General features: G+C 47.6%; 1 protein-coding gene across 4 annotated transcripts in view; it reads left to right on the forward strand.

The window, feature by feature from the left end:
* The first annotated feature begins 5,900 nt into the window (after nucleotides 1-5,900).
* Nucleotides 5,901-15,470, forward strand: part of CDK4 (cyclin dependent kinase 4) — a 303,598-nt gene continuing 294,028 nt past the window's right edge. Inside the window, exon 1 of one of the 4 annotated variants that reach the window (XM_085600807.1) lies at nucleotides 5,901-6,089. Coding sequence is in view for 1 of the 4 variants with exons in the window: in XM_085600806.1 (XP_085456932.1) it covers nucleotides 6,910-6,978 (69 nt within the window). In the remaining 3 variants the exon portion in view is untranslated. Of the gene's footprint in view, nucleotides 6,090-6,636; nucleotides 6,774-6,878; nucleotides 6,979-15,470 lie in introns of those variants that run through there. The other 3 variants (XM_085600808.1, XM_085600809.1, XM_085600806.1) reach the window with 3 other exon arrangements.

Here is a 15,470-nt window from a genome sequence, read left to right on the forward strand (position 1 = left end):
AGGCTGGTTACGGGGACGCGGTGCTCCATGAGGTGTTACTATAACACTATATCAGATATACAAGCACTTAACTTCACCACTTTGCAGCTTCTTAAATCACTGTAGGATTCGCTCGCTAATGCATGTTTCAAGTAAGTTTGAGCCCTTTCTCCCCTTCTTCCAACGCCAACTCCCTCCCACCCCGTAACGTATCCTCCAGCAGAATGCAGGGGAGGGGCACGAGCATGCTGCACAAAGGTTATTGCAGGAGATTTTAAAGTTGGATATGAACTTTTGGAGTAAGGGAGAATTAGAGTGTAAGGGAGTTTTGCAGTTGGCGGTCTATTGATTGGGATGACCGGACATGGCTGATCCGGGAGGCAACTAGGGCGGGTAGGCATAGACAGCCTCTGGAGGAGGAATGAGCACCTAGCACAGACAGGCACGCTGCGGGAAGAAAGCATGCCCAGTCCGCAAGTCACACCCGATCCTAGTCGGGCCACTTCCACCCGCCTGGGGATCTACCTGGCGCGGTGGGACCTAGGGCCACAGCCCCAGCTTCGCCCTTGGTGTGGTTTCCTATGCTGGCTTCCCCTGCTGCGCATAACTGCTGCTACTGATTCCACTGGTGGATGTACACCTTGCCTTACACTCTGTCTACCACTGCTGAGGCCTCACCTACTCAGATCCCAATGACAGGCAGGAGGCAGAAGGTGTGGGGGCACGTTGGAGGCCTAAGGGACAGCAAGCAATGGCAAAGCAGGGCGGCAACAAGGGGGACCGTAACTGGCCCTGCCTACATCTGACTCCAACCGGCCGCCAATCGCCTGCAACAGCAGCATCAGTGGCAAAGGAACCAGTCATCAGCAAAGAACACAGTCAGTGGGCACATAAGTGGGGGGTGGCAATGGTGGGCAGGTGGAGCTGGGCCATGCTGGAGCAGAAACCGAAGGCAATGAGCAACAAGCCGAGTTCCCGCTTCTCCTACCACTGCTCCTGCCACTGCACACCTGGCCTGCTTAAGTCTTCCTCCTCCTGCTGTGGCTGCTGAAACCGCACCAAGACCACGTCCGGTGCTCCGTCTGCACACATGGGCCTCCACTAGCGTACGCCAAATAAGTCTTCTGATGAGCTGTTTGAAGTTGTTTTCCACCAGTGTCCTGGGGTCTACCCCACTATGACTCTGCCAACTAGTCCAAGTACAAACCTTTCTTCACCTAAATCTCAAGACAACTCTCAGGGTAGCGAGGGCGAGCAGTCACAGGCTACTCGGTGGTAGTGTGGGTATCAAGAACTCAGATCCAACAGACACAATAAAGTATTGTCCAGCCCAGTGCTAGTCTTTAAGTAAAGTAGTTTAATCAATTGGCACTAAAAACTGTACATTACAAAGGTAGTTCAGTTACAGAGTAATGTATCCTCTAACCCCTTAAAGGATATGATAAAATGCAGATATGCTTATGGCACCTGCTTTCTCCCTCCTTCTGTTTCTCATGTAACTCAGGCACAGATATGGGTACAGACATAGACTGGGCACACCTGCAGATAACTACTGATTACCTCAAAGATTTAATTTTAGCCCAACAAGCCTGTGTAGTGGTCCAAAAAAGGCCAGAGTTGTCAGCAGACGTTTTCCTCTGCATGCATTCAGGCACAGTTTTTCAGTTTGAGCAGATACAGTACAGTGTTACCTGTTCAATGACACTGGTGAGTCCCAGGCATGTGGCTGTGAGATTTAAGTCTTCACAATCTGGAGCTCTGACACCAGCATGGGCAACCATGGACAGCGGGGATCATGGCCATTGGGCATCGCCTTTGGTATACTTGCAGGTGGTAGTGGCCTTTGGGCCAACGCATGCGGGCGTTTGATTTTGGGAGGTATTGCCATTGAAGCCGGTGCAAGTGGAAGCTTGTCTTCAACAGTTGTGGCCCTGGTGGCCGATGAAGTAGCTCTTCTTGGGTGGGTTACTTGGATGGCGGCAGAAGCATTATGATCTTGGCCTAGGATTGTGGGAATACTGGGCTGCGTGGTGTCACCTTAATGAATACTTTTAATGCTCACATCGTGAGCTGCAGTGGGAGACTGGTGGACCCTGTAGGCTTTGGGTCTCGCTCCATCTCAGCAGTCAGCTATTTCTGGTGTTCTGAAAACCCGGGAACATGATGAGATTTACCTCCTGTACAGTCTCTCCTCCTGCAGTACTAGGTACTGTGCTTACCTTTCTCAGTAGGCAGTCAGGCTTCTGTATTCTCAGGCAGACCTTTGCATTATCCTGCAAGGTGCAGACATTAGTTGACATCCCCTCACCACTGGGAGATTGGCTTTCATGCAGACACTAGTTTTGGTCACAAAGCAGCCCTTCAAGTACTATGGGGAGCAATCCCTTCCTTAGACATGAAGAACTTGGAGTTGGAGTAAAAAGGGGGGGGGGGTAGGTCCCACATTTATGTACATTTTCTTTACAAGGGATGTATAGCCACTTCCTCAGGCTTTAGAAGCAGTTTGAGTTGGTTCTCTTTCATATGCCATTTATAAACTGATCTGTAGACAATTTGTGCAAAGTGATGATTGTCACTGCAAGGGGAATGGGGCTTGATCCAAGCAGGAATATCCAAAGCTAGGACACGATGAAGTATTACATTTCTGGACCTGGCTTCCATCACATTCCTGAAGCAGTTATCTGAGACAAACAAAAGAGCAGGCCCTGCCTAGAAAAGTCCTCCCCTCGAACAACAGAAACTGCAGTCTTACCCCATACCTCTACAAGCTACTAAATGCCAGTTCTCAGGTAGATGTAAATGCAAAAAGAACAAATGATGGACAGAATGCAGAACAATGTCATACATTCACCCCAGTACAGAGATCTGGGCCTAAATCCTTAGTTTTTTTGCTCACCGTGCGATTCCAGTTTGGGCTGGACTGTTTCCACAATTGTTTCTTTTGCATATGTCGCCCTAAGTGGGAAGTGTATGCCCAGATGTGGGTCCCGTGCTCACTAAACCACTGGATTCAAGGTAGCCTGGCTGATGAAGGGTGATGCCCTGAAACCGGTCCGAGGATGCTGGTTTCCGGTCCAGGGAGGACCAGCCTTGGCAGTTCGGGCTGGACTGTTTCCACAAGGAACAGGGTCAAGACTGATTTGCATATGGCTGGGTCCAAACTGGGGGCGGGTGTGGTGAGCAAAAGAATTATGGATTAAACCCAGATCCTTGTGACTGGAGGTGAATGTTTGCATTGTCCAGCATTCCGTCCCTCAATTGTTTCTTTTGCAGAGGTAGAAGTAAATAGCAAAATTTGCTAACAGGAATGAAAATAAGAGGATTTTATAAAGGTAAACCTGTCTCCCTCCTTGTCACTTCAGTGTATGGATCGCCACCCTCCAGCCACAGCAATACAGGAATTACACTTACATTATCTAGGGAAGCTATCCTAACTAGGCCTGGGCGGTAAATTTCGTTCCGCTCGCGGAATTTGCGATATTTTGACATTTATGCGTTCCGCGGAGAGCGCGAAAATGTCAAAACTTTCGCAACCTGCCACGAAACGGAAGTATTTTTCTTGTTTGCGCTTTAAAACTGCATTCTCGCGCGCGTGGTCGCTTCTTACCGGGTCTCTGCGTTCGCCGACGAGTTTTCCTATCCGTTCGCGCGCGCCACAAGATGTTGGATTGTTGGTAGCCGGTCGCGCTATCCCGGGAGAGTTTGCGAGAGTTTGCGATCGCGAACACGTCATTGCGATCGCGAACAGGAAATAAGCATCGCAAGCAAGATGGCCGCGCCCATTAGCGACCGCATGGGCAAGTTGGAGATATATTTCCCCGCGAGCACGCAAAAACACATCGCGAACGGGAGGGAAAAGCAATCTCTGCATCTTCGCAAAAGTTTCGCATGCTCGCAGAGATTTTGCGCAATTTCGCAATAATTTGCAAAAGTCAATTTCGCAAATTTCGCCCGCCCTTAATCCTAACCCTACGTCTTATGCAATGCTGACCACGGGGGCATCCAAAATTGATATAATTGGCTCCAGTACTAAGACTCATGGAACACAAGGAGTCCTACTACCATACACGTGCAACACATGCACTATACATGCACACACATTCAACATACACATGGAAAATGAGTGCAAGGTTATGGGTTTCACATACCAGCAGACCTTTAAATGAGAGGGGCCCATAGACTATGCTCTTCCTGACACAGATGCCAATGGACAGGTCCTGCACCTTGCATTATCAGGGATGGGCCTAGGTCTCTGTGTACTCTCTAGATTAGCGTGACGCCAAGACCAAAATAAAAGTCAAGTTACTAGTTTCATATACAATCAGGTAATCAGGGCAGACATACATGCTTCCTCATGTTGCACAGGACAATTCTATCCCAGTTGAAATGTAGTTCAGCCCCAGCACACAACTTTGAAACCAATTATTTCTTTGATGGGCGACTAGTGGAGTGATTTTAAAGGTAAATGTGATGTGTTCTGAGCCTTTCAATCCATAAATGAGTATGGCGGAAATGTTTTGTGCCTATTAATTGAGCTGCAAAGTGTGGGCCTACTAGGGACCTGGCATTGTTAGCTAAAATACCATGACCGGTTTCAGCCACCATTCAAGGTTTTTTTTATGTGAAATGTGTTTGCATTATATTGACATTGCCATGTGAACATTCAAATGTTAGTAACTGTGTATTATTCATGTTTAGATCTACGATACCTAATGTAGATCTGTCATTAAAATGGCTAACGCTTGCTAACTTGTTTCATGACATGAACTTTTTATTTCTAGGCAAGCTGAATTTCAATGCTGACATCACAGTGGTTTGTTTCTTACCTTGTCATGTTTTCCCCTGTTGCAATCATTGCAGAATACTTTGATTGGTATGGAATATAAAAAAGCACGTGCACATTTCAGGCTGATCCAATGTATCTTGCTGCGGATAAATGTAAATTTAAAGGATGCTGAGAGAAGCTGTATTGTGGAGGATCATCAGAAACGAATTAATTCAAGACTGTATCTTTTCACTCTAACTTGATTATTTTGTTTTATGAGAACTATGTGTAGGTGTAGCAAATCGTATCGCGTGAGTTTTGCGAGTGCAGAATAGGGGATTTGAGATCCTCTCCTTATAGGAGAACTTAACCACTCGCTGTCTTCCATGTGGCGCCTGATGTGCGTCGTCATTTAAGTGCATTGATTTGTTGATCAGCCTCAGTTGTGAACTTTGATTCATCAGATAGCGCTTTATGGGCCCAAAATGTTTACAAAGAAAAGCGCTAACCCCATCATGGCTTGGAGCATGTTGTTGGCAGCAACGCAACAAGGGCTTGAAATGACCATAATTGATGCATGAACCATGCACTTTTCTTTACACCTGTATCTTCTCATGCCTCTTGGGCTAAACCTTTCCAGTACTGGTCTTTTCTTTAAACATCACCATAATTTGGAAATGAATCTAGACTATAGCTCTTAAAAAAACACTGATTAACTGAATGAAAGACCCTAAGTAAGAAACCTTTGTGCCGCTGGTATGGGTTTATATGGTCACCCTAATTCAGTCCTGGTTTTTCTCTCCTCACTACAACTCAGAACTGAAAATGGGAACTGGAACGTGAAATTACTAAATAGCAAAGTTGAAAAATAGGAGCGAACGAGCTAGTCACCTGTAGTACCGGTACTACTTTGGTGTCTGTGGGCATAATAGGGAGACGGCCTTACTGCTTTCTGGCTAAATTTAAACGTTACGACACAGTCAAAATAAACTGTATATTTCAGGCGTGCATTTGTAGTTGCATCGTTGACTTGACGAGCTCCCCAGGCATTTTAGCGACGAGTGAGGAGGCACAGCGAGGCACAGAATTTGTTTCATGAATGACAGCAATCGGGGGGCGGGGCTGAGCCAAACGCCCCTCCTTCTCTTCTTGCAGGCTTTGCTCTTTCGAGCCAGGAAGTGCATTGCTCCTTTTCACGGAGAGAGCTGGCACACTCAGTAACAGTGCAGCGAACTGCAAACGGGGGGGAGGAGCAGACAGCGAGAGAGGGGAGAAGAGAGGAGAGACAGAGGGGAACCAGCCATGCGATGGAAATGGCTGCGAGCAGCCTCTTCTCTCAATAAAAGTAAGTGATCCTTTCTGCCAAAATGATTCCTTCTCGCCTTATTTTATAAACACCAGTGGGAGATACCGAGGCTTTTTCAGATCTCGATTATCTGGCCAAAGGAAAAAAAAACACCGATTACAGTGCACTTTCCAAAAGGTCTCTATTTCTGGAGGGGGAGGGTGCAAATCTTAGGTAACTTTTTTTTCAGAGGCATGGTGCAGCCGTGTGCCTAGCCAGAAAGTTGAGTGCTTTTTGTGTTTGTTTAGTAACTGCTCTCTTCAACAAAACAAAGGGGCAAACAGGATGTCCATGGGAAAAAAAGCCATGCGCTTCCCTTCAGCGTGTGTGTGGGGGAGTATTACGTCAAACCCAATGCATGGGGCGCCCACGTTTCCTCGTGCAGTTGGTGAACGGTCCCTGAGTAACTACTGTAGCCGAAGCGAACATATTTATTTTGCGCGAATCCACACTTCGTATTTGGGTTTCCAAAGGTTGTGATCGGAGCACGCATGCCTGCCCCTCCCAGCCCCCGCCTCTGTGGGACACACTGGCCCGGTAATGGGAAGGCACAGAGACAGCACGTGCTCTAGGAAGTACCTGGACTGGACACGGTACGTGAACGAGCAGGCGCATAAAGGGATTGTAGAGAAAGGCACATGGACACAAACAACCACGTGAAGGAGTGGGCACCATTACACGCAGGTACTTGGGTTGAAATGAATACCGTCACTTGCGCACGTGCGGTGTGGGCAGAACCAGATAAAGGCATGAATTCAGTCACCTGCAGGCACATTGAGGAACAGACCCCATCGCATTCAGGCACAGGCGTTCTGAGCACATGGAGGAACCGGCACCAGCGCTTCGTGCCGACTCACGGAGGCATGGGCACAATCACAGGCCGAACATTGTATGGGTTATTATTTTATAGCGCTTTACGTAACCTTAAGGTTGCACGAGGCACTGGGTCGGGGGGGGGGGTGGAACAGAGATGCAATCTCGGACAGGGAGCACAAGACACATGCAAGCACCTGGAGGAAAGCCACAGTTGTTCTCAAGCATATAGAAAAATAACAATTTCAGACCCTGTAGGGGGCAGCTTAAAGAGGAGCTGGCACGGTATGAGGTCAGTACAGTAAGTGGCTGCGACTTTTAAAAAACAATGGAAATAAGCAGACAGGCCTTAAGGTAAATAAAGTGCAGGAACGTTCAGAGAGAGGTATGTGGGGCGAGGTTACCAAATTACTTCATGTCAGGAGGGCACACCTTTTTCCGCTCCATGACTTGCTCAATCTGTTTGATTTTCTCAGGTGTGCAAGTGTACTTGTGAGCTGAAGGAACACTGAAAATCCCAGAATTCACGGACGTTGTAAATAAAATCGTGCTGATGAAAAACGGGTGCCCTCGTGACTTAAGAATCACATGGGGATTTAAAATTGGAGCAGCAGGCACTGACAGACTCAAACTGCAGCAAGCACATGGCCTAGTAGGCACAGTCGCATGGGCAGGCCGTGCAGACAGTGGCTTGCAGCAGACACGGTGCAGGTTTTCTGGACGCCTGCACTTTTTTGTCCCTCATATCTGAATTTACTGCGAGTGAGGAAAGTTAGCAAATTCTTGCCTGCTGACTCAGGGCTGTTGGATTGCTCCTGCATTCACGGCGGAGGAAGGGTTCGCATGAGGTGATTGGCATCGCGTTTGGAACTTCTTCTGTAACTCCAGTTAATGTATATTTAAAGTTTGCAGTTCGCGAAACCACAGCCCCGTGTTGTGCGCACGACTTACTCAAATAGGGAAGGATAATAGCTAAAGATGTGAAGTGTTATGAAATATTCACAAACCCAAACCATGGTTATAGATCTGACGTGTTGCTCTCTGTTAAGGGCACAAAGAGCTTCCAGCACGTGTTAGGTTGCGTGTGTGCACTGCTAAGACATGTGGCCTGGCTGTGGAAGGGTCTAGGCGGCTGCTTTTTTTTTCTCGGATTTTCACATATCTTTGTTTGCAGCTGATTCAGCACTGGTCTGACCCCACCCTTTCTTTCTCTGGTCTGAGTCAGGCCGAGCTGAGGGTTTCCCCCTGCCCGCCTCCCCACAAACAAGTTTCCTCTGCTTCTGGGCAAATTGCTGGTGATGGGTGGCCTGGTTTGAGAAGAAAGGGGGCCATCTGTTCACCCTGTGTACACAGCAGCAGGGAGACGGTGACATCAACCCTGCTGTGGCTAAATAACCAGGCAGGCAGAAAGACCAGCCAAGAGCCATAAAGTATGCTGATTGTGGCCAGGGCACATGTGTTGCCAGGATTGTGTAAATGTGTATACGTTTAGTGTGTGTGTGAGCAGTAAGCCATTTTTGTGTATACATGTGAATTGCCACTTGTGTACCCAAATATAAATCTTTATTATATTTATCATCTACACACACTATAGTGCACAATTATACCGTTTGTAGCCATGAGTGTGTCTATATTATGTGACCTCTCCACTAAACTGTTTGTTAGGCGCTTTTACATTGTGTGTTCCAAGCCAAGAGGAAAATGCCTTTTTTTGAACGCCTGATTTGTTTCTCGTTACAGTCCTTCATTCATTTTGGTACAAATATTCAGTTGCCCACCCAATTCCTTTGAAACTTTTGATGGGATAGTCGAAAAAGGCCAACACCATAAGCTGTTAAATTTGCCTCTTCAGGCGGAACTGTGATTGAAAATGCATTTATGAATTCTTGACGGCTAGCTCCAGAGTATTTCACTTTTTTGTCGAATCCTGATGTTCTGGGCTTCTAGTGGCACAACCTGCAAGAATATTACATCTTTGGCTGCTAATGACAAAGATATTTCATATTGGCATGTAGTTATGCATGGAGATTTGCGATGACGTGTAAGAGCCCTTTACATCTTCTCTGCCCATTGTTGTCTGTACTGAGGTACAGATGTTGTTTGCAATCCTTGGGCACCTTTCCTTTCTGTATGTAATGTGGCCCTGTGCAGTTGGATGGTGTTTGGGGAGCGGATTAGAGAGGACATTGTAGTGAAGTACTCTTCTGTTGGGACTGAAAAGTCCTCTGCAAGGTAATGGATCCCTGCACCCCTGCCATAAGTGTCCCAGCTACAGTGATCTCTGAAATCTTGGTACCGATTTTTGGTCAAGGGCGAACATGGATCATTCTTGTTCGCCATGCCTGTCTGTCAGACTGTGGTTTTGTTAGACTGGGAGTGCGTACAAAGCGTTAGCCTGGTCGTGGTAAAGGGTTGCTTCCTTTGCCCAGAGTTAAGTAGCATGAATGCGGTGGTGGCAATATACTGTTTTTATGGTGTCGCTTGTCGGTGCAGATGTCACCAGGCTATTATATGAGCACCACAAGAAAGGGGATTTGGCTTTGCCCACATTTTGGGAGTCAGGAATACATGTTTTGAATCAATCATAGCATTTGTAAAGCGCACTACTTACCTGTGAGGGTCTCACGGCGGTGGGGGGCTGGGGAATGCTGCTACTGCTTGAAAAGCCAGGTCTTGAGGAGTCTTCTGAAAGTCTTGGGTCTGCCGCATGTGGATGGGGATCCAGGTCTTGGCAGCGAGGTGGGAGAGCGATCTGCTGTCGGGGGTCGTTCTTCGGATGCGGGGGACTGTGGCGAGGGCGAGGTCGGTGGAGCTGAGCTGGCGGTGGGGGTGTAGAAGCTGAGTCGTCTGTTGAGGTAAGCTGATCCGGTGTTGTGGAGTGCCTTGTGTGCGTGGGTGAGGAGCTTGAAGGATATCCTCTTGTTGATGGGGAGCCAGTGCAGGTCTCTCAGGTGGGGTGTGATGTGGCTGTGGCGAGGGATGTCAAGGAACAGGCGTGCAGAAGTGTTTTCGATGCGTTGAAGCTGTTTCAGGAGTTTGGCCAAGGCTCCTGCGTAGAGGGCGTTTCCGTAGTCCAACCTGCTGCGGACGAGGGCCTGGGTGACCGTTCTTCTCGTTTCGGTGGGGATCCACTTGTAGATCTTGTGGAGCATGCAGAGGGTGTTGAAGCAGGAGGAAGAGACGGCGTTGACCTGCTTAGCCATGGAGAGAATGGAGTCGAGAATGACCCCTAGGATGCGTGCGTGGTCGGTGGGCGTTGGAGCTGTTCCTCGTGCGGCCGGCCACCAGGAGTCGTCCCAGGCCGAAGGGGTGGTTCCGAGGATGAGCTCCTCCGTCTTGTCAGAGTTCAGCTTCAGTCGGCTGTTCCTCATCCATTCGGCGACGTCCTTCATTCCTTCGTGGAGGTTGGTTTTGGCGATGTGGGGCTCCTTGGTGAGGGAGAGGATCAGCTGGGTGTCATTGGCGTAAGATATGATGTTGAGGTTGTGTCGTTGGGCGACTCTGGCGAGTGGAGCCATGTAGATATTAAACAGCTGAGGGATGAGCCCAGGGCCTTCTCTTGGATCCCGGCGTCATGGAGGCGTGTGCGGTGGCAGATAGTGTCGAAGGCGGCTGACAGGTCCAGGAGGATGAGGGCCGCGGTTTCTCCGTTGTCTAGCGGGGTCCTGATGTCATCGGTGGTGGCGATGAGGGTAGTTTCGGTGCTGTGGTTGCTGCGGAACCCGGACTGGGACGGCTCCAGGATGCTCTTCTCCTTGAGGTAGCTAGTCAGTTGTTTGTTGACGGTCTTCTCGATGACCTTCGCAGGGAGATGGGCCGGAAGTTCTTGAGGTCCTTGGGTTCCACCTTGGGTTTCTTGAGTAAGGCGTTGATCTCGGCGTGCTTCCAGCTCTCCAGGAAGGTTGCTGTCTCGAAGGAAATGTTTATGGCTTTCCGGAGATGGGGTGCGATGGCGGTGATGGCTTTGTTGAAGATGTGATGTGGGCATGGGTCTGACAGAGATCTGGAGTGGATGGTGTTCATGATTTTGATGGTGTTGTCGTCTTTTATGTTGGTCCAGGAGAGTAGGCGGTCGGTGCGGATGGTGGTCGTGGGGGCGGAGGTCGCAGTGGTTGTCGGGGTGGTCGTGGCGTTGAAGCTGTCGCGGATGTCTGCGATCTTGCGTGGAAGAAGTTGGCCAGCGAGTCGCACAGGTCTTGCGAAGGTGGGATGTCGTTGGTGTTGGAGCTGGGGTTGGAGAGTTCCTTCTCGATGTTGAAGAGCTCTTTGCTGTTGTGTGCGTTGTTGTCCAGGCGGTCTTTGAAGGAGGCCCTTTTGGCGGATCTAACGAGGTGGTGGTGTCTGCGTGTTGCGTTCTTGTGGGCTGCATAGCTGTCCGGTGTTCGTTAGCAGAAAACCAGCTGGCTTTCTTGCTGGTGTGGCTGTTGGAGGGTTTCCTGACCGGGGTGAGGGTGTTGGCACAGTCGTCGATCCTCTGTCTGAGGTTGCGGTGTCTGGGTCGGTGGGGTCGGCGGGTAGGCTCTGGGCGAGGCCAGCTGCCAGTACTGTGTTGACCTGAAGGGGCTGCCTCCTGGAATGAATGCACTGTTTGCAACCTGCATATGCCAGGTGGGCATTAAGATAAAAATAAAGACTGTATCCTTGATTTTATGTTAAATGTTATGTTAAAATCACTTATTAAGCGCACGTACACCAAACAGCTTCAAGGCGCTAGAGTCACGGCGAGGCAGCGGCAGTGGGGTTGGCTTAGTCATCATATGCCTGGGAATACAGCCAGGTCTTAAGCTATTTTCTGAACTGTGCAAATGAAGTCAAGGACCTCATCTCCACAGGGAGGGAGTTCCAGAATTGTGGGGCCAAAACTGCAACGCTTAGACCACCATGCTTCTCACGTTTAAAAGAGGGAGTTGCCAACAGGCTCAGATAGGATGACCTCCGGTCTCGAGATGGAATGTAGCGCTGAAGCGTAGACGAGATAAAACAGTGGGGTAATGAGAAGGGCGGTCATCCCCTTGCACTTTTGGGACACAAATTGGTCAGAGTGTGCTTTTCAAGACTCTTGTTGCCAGAAAGAGGCACTGTGGTGAAGGGGCCGCCTACCCGTAGCAGTGTCTGCTAGAATTTTGAATCAGGATGTGACCTGCGGGATAAGAGCACCAAATCCATCACCAGAACCCAGGTGCACCCAAAACTGGCCACCGGCTTTGGGAAGATTTGGCACATGAGTAGACGGCTTCTGTGCTCGCCTGCCGCCTCTTCACAGGGTCCAGGCTTCTGCTCACTGCTAGCCTGCTAATGCGCTCCCAGGCCTGTCACACCGCAGCTCCATGTGAGAGCTGGTAAGACAGTGCTGGGCCATCGCACCCTGGGGAGCTTGCTCCGACTATAAGCACTACTGGTCAGGGACACTTTGACTAAACGTACACATTTTAGTGGAGCCTAACCTGAATGTCTGCCTCGTGTGAATTGGGAATAACCATCATGCTTGGGTAGATAATGGGGATGGACTTGGGGACTTACGCGGCAAGTGCTAGAGTGCCGGCCTTATGAAGATTGTGGGTATTTGTATGCTGTATTTCACTTTGTGTCTGTATATAAATATTGCATTTTTCATAAAAGCAAGTATTTGGCGGGTCATTCATTTATTGGGGTTGCTGGAGTCTTAGTATGTGTACACCTTGTATCTGTCTACTCGCCGAGAAGCCTTGTACTGCTCGACCTGCACTATCACTGAAAGTGCTGAAGGGGTAGTACTTGGCCCACTTAGGACCCATAGTAGGTCGGTCCCTAAGACATCAGCAGTAACACCCATGGTTGAATCCATAAGATTGATTGTACCTTGGGAGATTATAATAAATTGTCCTGAAGAAGGTGGTCTTCTATCCTTAGTCTTCCACCGAAACGCGTCGACGCAAGTCAGAAAAGGCAGACTATAGACTGGAGTGACATCTGTTCTCTGAAAAATCAAATATCAGTATCTCCACTGAGGAGAATAGTTGATTTTGGTCTTTTGTCTTCCTTTTTATTTTGGATAAGAAAACATCTTTCTTACCTGTGTTCTCCCTATGTTTTGAATTTTTTTTTATTGTATTTTTTTATTGCTTGCTCACTGCACAACAAATATAATATCAAGTTGTGTTTTTAACGTTTTGTAATTGTCACACATTTCTGCTATTGTGTCAATGTTTTTAATAAAATACAGGAATTCTACTCGCAACAATTTTGGACTGGGTTCAGATTCTGGTGTCTTGTTCTGGTGATTGATGGATTTTGACACTTGTATGAGTTTGTGAGGTTTCTTATATGTGCCAAAAAGGGGAATCTTTCTTTGGACTATAGCCGTCAAACCTAGCCAGGGGAGCCATGCACCAAGCACTTTAATGCATTTAATGTTGAAGTGTCTGTTGGCTTCAGTTAAACTAATTTGAATTAAACACATGATGTCGAGGATTTGAAAGTGACATGCCTAAAGCTGTGTAGTGCTTAATTGATGGCATGTCGAGGGAGTTGAACTCCATAATTCACTGGATCCCCACGTTCCAACACTCCCAAAGTAAGCGGAAGAAGTCTGATTTATTTTGTTAGACTCGTTAATAGTTTTGTTTTTTCCCAAATGCATTTTACACCAATGCAAGTTATCAGGAAAGTACAGTTGTCCTGTCTATTAAACTTATTAAGTATTGACACTTGGACTTGAACCATAGGCACTTCCCATACACATTTCTTTCAGTACATACACGTTTCCAGACAGGCCTGCTCTCTCCGTGAGCACAGAGAAGAAAACACCATATTCGGCATAATGCCAACATTTGGAAGCAAGAAAGAGCGACATTTAAAAAAAAAAAAAAAATCTGAGGAATTTGTTTTGCTTGCATTGATTTGGAGGCAATTTTAGGGAGGAGACAGCAAAAATAAAGCTGTATGTGGTTTAAAAAACCATGAGTTGCCCTGCTGAGAAAGGTGTGTTGGCAGTATGGCATGGGTAGAAATGTAAGTGCATGCAAATATTTTTCAAGCGCAGAAACACTTTGGCAACGGGGCCTACATGCATAGGGGTGATAACTAGCACTGTAAGTGGGATAACAAACGTTTGAGAGGGTATTCAAAAAAGGCATGGGCAAAGAAGTGTAACTAGGACTATTTTATTAAAGGCACTGCCTTAGTACTACGAAACACCCAGCATATACGATTATAATACTTGAATCAGCTTCATCCCAATTATTTTCGGGGAGAAAAATGCAAGTACTCCAGAGGCTGGGCTTACATCTTCCCACCCTCCCAAAAAAGTAACAGTGGGGAGCCACGGGCAATGGCCAATGGGTCAGGGGAGCCGCGGGTCGAAAAAGTTTGGGAACTACTGTGTTAGAGCCTTAATCCCTGCCCAACACATGCATGTAGCCCAGTATTCGGCACCTCAGTGGTACCCAATAGCCTAACACTAGGAGTGATCTGGAGGTGCCACTGTCCATTGCAAGTGCAAGGAGAAAATGTCTGGTGTCTGCAACTGGACCATTGTACCAGTTGCCTGTGCAGAGTAGTCATTTTCTGTCTTGATCCCACTCCTTCTGGCTTTAGTGTCCGTCAAAGTAAAACTTATGCAATGTATTTCATGAAGCTAAAATATTACTGTATCAAAAAGTATGTGTTAAAGTGTTCGCGTTCTTCAGCTGTATTTTGCCTTGATATAACCTCTGTGTACTAGAGCCACACATCTTTCATAAAGGGTTTTAGTGACAGATATTTGGAGGTAGAAGAGGAGGGATTTTGGCTGAATGCGGTCTTGTTACCCTAGGGCTTTTCAACTCCTTAAGTGACCCTGTCAACACTGTCTCTAGAACTATGGTCTTGGGAGTCCACCATTAAAAGATATGTTCACTAAAATCCTCGCTTATCAAAATGCTTAAGAGAATCCTTGACCTAAATGTTATGGTAATATGTCATTTGCTATGATAATTAATGAGCTACGTATCCTTTGCTGTGTGGGGATGATGATATCCTAAACTGGACACTGAGTTATCTGTACTCACTTGTTGGCCATTCACCTATCTGACCTTCTGGATGTTTGAGCTGCAGAGTTGAGCTGGTGAATGCAGGCAATATTGAAGAATTGTGCCTTTGCTTCATTGATTAGAAGGAGACATTTTATATGGGTTCCTTGCTTCTGGAATTGTTTCAATATCTACTAAATATCTTTATTTCTCTGTCGTTTGTGGTGAACCATGGCTCAGCAAGATTGCCTATTGAATCACAGTGACTCCAGATGGTCTCAACAACATCTCCTGTTCTAGGGGCACGTTCTATGAAGGACCTCTCGCCAAAACAGCTTAACATACTGGCATCTCTGTGGGCACTAATTTACAGTCATTTAGATCTCTTCCAGGTAAGCGCTGATCTGAAGGTACCTATAACTTTGTCCTATTAGAGGCAGTAGTGACCCACATGCCTCTACGTCGCTTCTGGTCGAATTAAACTATGAACAGTGCTGCTCCACGGTCTTCACTGCACTCTTCATGGCATTACACTGCATGACTATGCAACGTATTGCTTCCACAGAAGCGGTAGGCTGTG

This window comes from Triturus cristatus, chromosome 4_2 (genome assembly GCF_964204655.1).
Source record: "Triturus cristatus chromosome 4_2, aTriCri1.1, whole genome shotgun sequence".
NCBI classification, from domain to species: Eukaryota; Metazoa; Chordata; class Amphibia; order Caudata; family Salamandridae; genus Triturus; species Triturus cristatus.